This window comes from Nicotiana tabacum, chromosome 20 (assembly GCF_000715075.1).
Source record: "Nicotiana tabacum cultivar K326 chromosome 20, ASM71507v2, whole genome shotgun sequence".
Classification (NCBI taxonomy): domain Eukaryota; kingdom Viridiplantae; phylum Streptophyta; class Magnoliopsida; order Solanales; family Solanaceae; genus Nicotiana; species Nicotiana tabacum.
This window is the reverse complement of record NC_134099.1, coordinates 66,119,434-66,127,192: the sequence shown is the minus strand read 5'-3', so window position 1 is coordinate 66,127,192 and position 7,759 is coordinate 66,119,434. Positions and strand designations below refer to the sequence as shown.

General features: G+C 37.8%; 1 protein-coding gene across 1 annotated transcript; it reads right to left on the bottom strand.

Annotated features, from left to right (window-relative positions):
- Positions 1-5,452: 5,452 nt before the first annotated feature.
- LOC107804789 (CBL-interacting serine/threonine-protein kinase 5-like) lies at positions 5,453-6,978 on the bottom strand. Its single transcript, XM_016628721.2, has one exon. It carries the CDS (start codon positions 6,976-6,978, stop codon positions 5,551-5,553), a length of 1,428 nt encoding a protein of 475 aa, XP_016484207.1. The 3' UTR covers positions 5,453-5,550.
- Positions 6,979-7,759: the final 781 nt, after the last annotated feature.

Genomic DNA, 7,759 nt, shown 5'->3' with positions numbered 1-7,759 from the left:
CTTTGTTGTATTTTACTCGGGCCTACATAGTTTAAAATTCATTACTATAGTGATATCAGTTGCTCCTTTCGGAGTCGTGATTGTTTTTCTTATTCAAAAAAGGATTTTCCACGTAAAAATCTTGATGTCGTAGTCACTCTTTTATTCTTGTTAATTACCGTATCTTGGTGCTACATTATTATTCTGTTTTTCTTATCATGAATATTATTCTTGTGGGAGGTTTATTCCCAACAACTAGTATTAGAGCATAGATTCTACTCGTTAACAAAATACTATTCACGGTCGGTTGTACTATACTCGGTGAAAGAAAATATTTGGAGTAAAGTACGAGGTAGAAAAATTCAACGGAGATAGCGGTTTCTCAACATGGCAAAAAAGGATGAGGGATCTGCTTATCCAACAGGCATTATACAAGGTACTAGATGTTGATGCCAAAAATCCTGATACCATGAAAGCTGAAGATTGGGCGGACTTAGATGAAAAGGCTGCTAGTGCAATCAGGTTGGACTTATTAGATGATGTGGTAAATAACATTATTGATGAAGACACCGGATGTGGTATTTGGACAAGGTTGGAAAGACTATACATGTCCAAAATGCTAACAAATAAATTGTACCTAAAGAAGCAATCATACGCCCTACATATGAGTGAAAGTACTAATTTTTTTATCATATTTAAATGTGTTTAACGGACTAATCACACACTCATCAACATCGTAGTAAAGATCTAGGAAGAAGATAAATACATCTTGCTCTTAAACTCGTTGCCATCTACGTACAATAAATTAGCAACAACCATCTTGCACGGTAAGACCATCACTAAGTTGAAAGACGTCACATCGGCTCTTCTACTCAATGAAAAGATGAGAAAGAAGCCTGAAAATCAAGGACACACTCTCATCACAGAAGGTAGGGCTAGGAGTCACCAAAGGGGTTCGAGAAATTATGGTAGATCTGGAGCTCGTGGGAAGTCCAAGAACCGATCCAAATCAAAAGCCAGATATTGCTACAATTGCGATCAGCTAGGTCACATCAAAAGAGATTGCCCAAATGTAAAATAGGGCAAAGGTGAAATCAGTGTCCACAAGAATGACAACAACACAACTGCGATAGTGCAAAATAATGATAATGTTGTTCTCTTCATAAATGAGAAAGAGGAATGCATGTAATTAGCAGGTCCAGAGTTGAAATGGGTAGTTGACACAACAGCATCTTACCATGCCACATCGGTAAGAGATCTTTTTTGCAGATATATAGCAGGTGATTTTGGCACTGTAAGAATGGTTAACACAAGTTACTCAAAGATTGCGGGGATTGGTGATATTTGTATCAAGACAAATGCCGGATGCATATTGGTCTTAAAGGACGTGCGACATGTAATTGATTTGCGGATGAACTTGATCTCGGAAATTGCTTTAGATCAAGATGGATACAAGAATTAGTTTGCAAATAAAAAATGGAGACGCACCAAGGGATCATTAGTGATTGCAAAGAGAGTTGTTCGTGGCACGTAGTACAGAATAAATGAATGCAGAAATATGCCGAGGTGAATTTAACGTGGCACAAGATGAGATTTTTGTAGATTTGTGGCACATAAGAATGGTTCATATGAGCGAGAACGGATTGCAGATTCTTGAGGGGAAATCACTCATCTATTTTTCCAAAGGTACAATGATAAAACCTTGTGACTACTGTTTATTTGGTAAGCAACATAGCATCTCATTTCAAACCTCGTCTGAAAGAAAATTGAATATACTTGATTTGGTATTTCTGATGTTTGTGGTTTGAATCGATGGGCGGTAACAAATATTTTGTTACTTTTATTGATGATGCTTTATGTAAATTGTGGGTTTATATATTGAAAACCAAAGATCAGGTGTTTCAAGTGTTCTAGAAGTTTCATTCTCTGGTGGAAAAGGGAGATGGGTCGAAAGCTAAGTACTGACAATGGAGGTAAGTACACTTCAAGGGAATTTAAAGAGTACTGTTCAAGCCATGGGATCAAACATGAAAAGATAGTTCCTGGAACCCCACAACACAATGGTATAGCAGAGAAAATAAACCACACTATTATTGAGAAGGTGAGAAGCATGCTTAGAATGGATAAATTGCCCAAGTCATTCTGTAGTGAAGCAGTTCAGATAGCCTATTACCAGATCAATAGGAGTCCATTAGTTCCATTGGAGTTTGACATCCTAGAGAGAGTTTTGATCAATAAGGAGGTGTCCTACTCACATCTGAAGGTGATTAGTTGTAGAGCTTTTGCGCATGTACCAAAGGAGAAGAGAACAAAGCTCGATGATAAATTTGTTCCCTTCATATTCATCGGATATGGAGATGAAGAGTTCGGGTACAGATTGTGGTATCCTATAAAAAAGAAGGTCACAGAAGCAGAGATGTAGTCTTACGAGAAAGTAAAATTGGAACTACTGATAATATGTTAGAGAAGGCTAAGAATGGTATAATCCCTAACCTTTTTACCGCCGTTTCTACTTCTAACAATTCCATAAGTACAGAAAGTATGACCGACGAGGTTGCCGAGCAAGGGGAGCAACCTGATCAGGTTATTGAGCAGGGCGAGCAACTTGATAATGACGACGAGCAAGTGGAGTACCCTACTCAAGAAAAAGGACTATCTCAGCCTTTAAGGAGATCAAAAAGGCCAAGGGTAGAATCATGCAGGTACCCTTCCATAGTGTATGTACTCAACAATGATGAGGGGGAGCCAGAAAGTCATAAGGAGGTGTTATCCCATCCAGAAAAGAACTAGTGGATGAAAGCCATGCAAGAAGAGATGGAGTCTCTACAAAAAAATGGCACGTTCAAGCTAGTTAAACTTGCAAAGGGTAAAAGACCACTCAAATGCAAGTGGTCTTTAAACTCAAGAATGGAAATGGCAAGTTCATAAGATACAAAACTCGATTAATGGTTAAAGGCTTCGAATAGGATAAAGGTATTGATTTTGATGAAATTTCTTACCTGTTGTCACAATGATTTCTGTTCGAACAATCTTGATCTTAGTAGCTAGCCTAGATATTGAAGTGAAGCAGGTGGATGTGAAAACTACATTTCTTCATGGAGATTTGGAAGTGGAGATTTATATGGAGCATCCATAAGGATTTGAAGTAGCTGGAAAGAAACACATGGTGTACAAATTGAATAAGGGTCTATATGAGTTGAAACGCACCAAGGTAGTGGTACATGAAGTTTGGCTCATTCATGAAAAATCAAACCTACACAAAGAATTATTCTGATCCATGTGCATACTTCAAAAGATTTTCTGATAACAACTATATTATATTGTTATTGTATGTGGATGACATATTGATTGTAGGACAAGACAAGGAGCTGATTGCAAAGTTGAATAGAGATTTTTCCAAGTCATTTGATATGAAGGACTTGGGCCGAAAACAACAAATTATGGGGATGAAGATTGTTCGAGAGCGAACATGCAGAAAGATGTGGCTATTTCTAGAGAAGTACATTGAATGTGTACTGGGACGCTTCAACATGAAAAGTACTAAGCCAGTCATCATACCTCTTGATCGTCATCTAAAGTTAAGAAAAAAGATATATCCTACAACAATGGAGGAGAAAGAGAATATGGCTAGAGTTCCTTATTTTTCAGCAGTCAGAAGCTTGATGTATGCACTAGACCAGATATTGCCCATGCAATTGGTGTTGTTAGCAGGTTCCTTGAAAATCTTGGAAAAGAACATTGGGATACAGTCAAGTGGATATTGAAGTACCTGAGAGGTATTACTGGAGATTGCTTGTGTTTTGGAGGATCTGGTGCAATCTTGAAGGGCTACACGGATGCTGATATGGCAGGTGATCTTGATAATCGTATATCTACTATTGGGTACTTGTTCATATTTTAAAGGGGAGTTATATCATGGCAGTCGAAGTTGCAGAAGTGTGTCGCACTCTCTATAACTAAAGCAAAGTATATTGCCGTTACTGAAGCTGGCAAAGAGATAGTATGACTGAAATGGTTCCTTCGAGAGCTTGGAATGCATCAAAAGGAGTATGTGTTCTATTGTGACAGTCAAAGTGGAATAGACCTAAGCAAAAACACCATGTATCATGCAAGGATAAAACATATCGACGTGATATATCACTGGATTCGAGAAAGAATAGAGGATGAATCTATGCAGGTCAAGAAGATCCATACAAGTGAGAATCCTTTGGATATACTGACCAAGATGGTACCAAGAGACAAGTTTGAGCTATGCAAAGAACTTTTCGGCATGCACTCAAACTAAAAACTCTGGTGTTACCTCCTTCAGGTGAATGAGACTGGAGGGGGAGATTGAGCCTATTTTTGCCTATGAATTTTCTTTGGTAGAGAAACTTAGCGAAAGATTTTACTTGGAGCTAAAGTATGCAAAGAAGTGGAGGAGAATTAAAATTCTCTTGTAGTACACTTGGAGCCCAGGGTTTTTTTTCCTATAAAAGGGGGAGCTTTCTCACTTCTTCAGACACATCAACAAAGAGAGAGAGAAAGAGTGAGGAATCACAAATAGTATATAAGAAAATAGTATGTGAGGAAAATAGAGATTGTGAGCGATATTCCAATGAGGTGGGAATATCAAAAGAGGGTTATTTCTTTTTTAAGTGTTGTAGTGGTCTTTGTTGTATTTTACTCATGCCTACAAAGTGTAAAATTCATTACTATGATATCGGTTGCTCCTCTTGGGGTCGTATTTTTTTTCCTTATTCATAAGGATTTTCCACGTAAAAAACTTGGTATCGTAGTTACTCTTTTATTCTTGTTAATTGCGGTATTTCGGTGCTGCATTATTATTTCGCTTTTATTATTGTGAATATTATTGCTGTGTGGGGTTTATTCCCAACACAAAAATGGGTTATCCCCAAGCACAATGTTAACATAGAAGGTATGTACAGATGGAATGAAATTTATGATTTTCTAATTTTAAACCCCTCGCATGCATCTGTTGCATAGCTGTGAAGAGGGATAGGAGAAACCACTCTTCAGATGGGTAAAGCTCAGTACTGATGGTAGCAAGCTGAATCGGAGGATGGAATGATAGGAGCTGGTGGTGCACTCAAAAGATCATACATACATACATACATACATATATATATATATATGTGTGTGTGGGGGGTGATATCACGGCCGCCTTCGTACAAGGGTTGGCAATGGAACTAGCAATCTCGTGGAAGCTACAGCAGCTCTTATCAGGCTTAAATGGTGTGATGCTAATGGCTATGACAGTTATCTCGGAGTGTGATACATTGAATGGGAAATTAATAAAGAGTAAATATGTTTAACGATATATGAGAGAGAGACGTCACAAAGGAAATGAAAGCCCTAACTTTCTTTAATTTGTACATCGATCTCATTCAAAAAACACAAATAATATTTCAGTCCAATTCTTAATCAAAACCAAACAAATGAAAGGAATGAAGGGGAGATAGCACTACGAAAAGATATCTATTATCCCTTCCCCATTACAACATACACAATATTTTGATGACGTACAGAATTCAAATGCAATTGTTAGTTGAGTTATAAACAATGTTCGTTTCACACGCTGGATGACAAGTTTGTAGTTATGTCAATTTCTTCTAACTTATGTTGGCTCAAATCCTTGCTACTAGCACACTTCATGGGTATTTTGCAATCCTCCTTATCACAAGCACTAAGCACTTCCTCTGCATGCCATGTCAAAACAATATCCTTCAAGTATGGTCTTACCTCCTCTTCAAAAAACTCTGTGTACTCTCGCGAGTCACCTGAGATCTTTGAGAACTTAACCACCGCCACTTCTGGAGCCACCTTGAACACCTCGATGGTCACCAATAATCGCGCTTTCCGGCCCTCTGAGGGACCTTGTAGCCGCAAGGTTGAGCCATTGACTCTTGCAACCCTAAAATTCAACTTATTGGCCAATAATTGAATCTTGGCCATAATAATCGTGGCCGAGCACCTCGATGTAAAAATGGACTCCGTCTTCTTCTTGTTCTCAAACAAGGTCGATAAATTGGCTCCAGCTGACATTGATGAGATTAATTCAAAAGCATTCAATAAGGCTGGGGAGGATGGTGATTTTATCATCCCTCCATGCTTTAATTCCTCTCTTCCAAACTTATCTAACATGGAAAATGTATCATGTTCATGATCAATTGATGAAACTCCAATTGGCATTGTAAAACCTTTCCTAAACCAAGGATCTTTCATTATTCCAGTTATACTAATCCTTTTTTGTGGGTTAGGAACCAATATTTTAGATATTAAACGCTTTGCTTCTGTAGATAACCATGGGGGGAACCTATATTCAGCTTTGAAAATTTTTCTATATAGATTCATAAGGTTAAAATCTCGAAAAGGCAAACACCCTGCTAGAAGAACATATAATATGACTCCACATGACCAAATATCGGCCTTGCCACCATCATATCCTTTGTTTCTTATTATCTCTGGTGCAATATAGGCAGGAGTTCCACACTGAGTGTAAAGAAGGCCATCGTTAAGCAATTGCTCTGGTAAAGCCGATAGGCCGAAATCAGTGACCTTCAAATTCTCACTCTCATCAAGGAGAAGATTTTCTGGTTTGAGATCACGATGAGAAACTCCACAACTATGGCAAAATTCAACAGCACTTATCAACTGCTGAAAGTATTTTCGAGCCACGTCTTCTGTGAGCCTTCCTTTGGCTACTTTTGCAAAGAGTTCGCCACCCTTTACGTATTCCATGACAATGAAGATTTTGGTTTTGGTTGCCATGACTTCTTTGAGCTCAACAATGTTAGGGTGGCGAACGAGGCGCATAACGGAGATTTCCCTCTTGATTTGTTCCATCATTTGTGGTGACTTGACTATCTCTTTCTTGATCACTTTGATCGCCACATTTTCCCCTGTTGCTAGGTTTGTTGCATGGAAAACTTTGGCGAACGTGCCTTTGCCTAATTGTTTCCCGGTTTCATATTTGCCGAACAATATTTTCTTCTCCATGATTTCAAAATCTCGCAAAAAATGTTTTGAATCAAGAATAATACTATATATCCTAACTGATTATACTTATTTTTGGTTTTAAATAATGGCTAGAGGATTTGGAGAATCAACTGCTTGAGCCTGTTGTGAGAAAGAGAAGTAGTTGGAAGCTGATGATCAATGAAGTCAGTTTGGTAGAAATGCTGATGATTTTTGTTGATTCCAGAGCTGAAAAGAGTTTGAAAGGACATTTATCGGAGAATGACTATATTGTTTTTTGAAAGTGAAATAGCCTTTTGGAGAAGGCTAAAGAAGAATTAATGAAAAGATAATAATGGGAAGTGATCAGAACCAGGAATAACAATATATAAGGAATGTTCAACTAAGAAGTTATAACATTTGATAAAGACCATTTCCAAATCTTATAAAACATGCGCGTGCTGTACTTTGGGATAAACCGACGCAGTGCTGCGCTGTTCTTCAAAGTCAGACGCTAAATTCTGAATTATTCTTTTTAATAATGCCCGTAGTGGGTCACCTCTAATTTTGTAAAGAAAAAGTCTTCATTGTTTATACTCATTGTGTAATTTAAGTGTTTATGGACAAATCTAAGATTCTAAAAGCAGGCAGTTAATTCCTCGTTTCCTCAAAAGATAAAATATATACTCCAGTTATATTATTAGTACATATATGACATAGTAGAGGATCATTTGTCGAGTGTAGCCATTTGTCATGCCGAATGTTCGTTGTTATTATTGCCATTTTCAATTGATAATTTCCCAACTTATGCCTTCCTTGCATA

What these genes read in the sequence shown, in the direction of transcription:
- LOC107804789 (XM_016628721.2), bottom strand. Translation starts at nt 6,978, where the DNA reads ATGGAGAAGAAAATATTGTTCGGCAAATATGAAACCGGGAAACAATTA.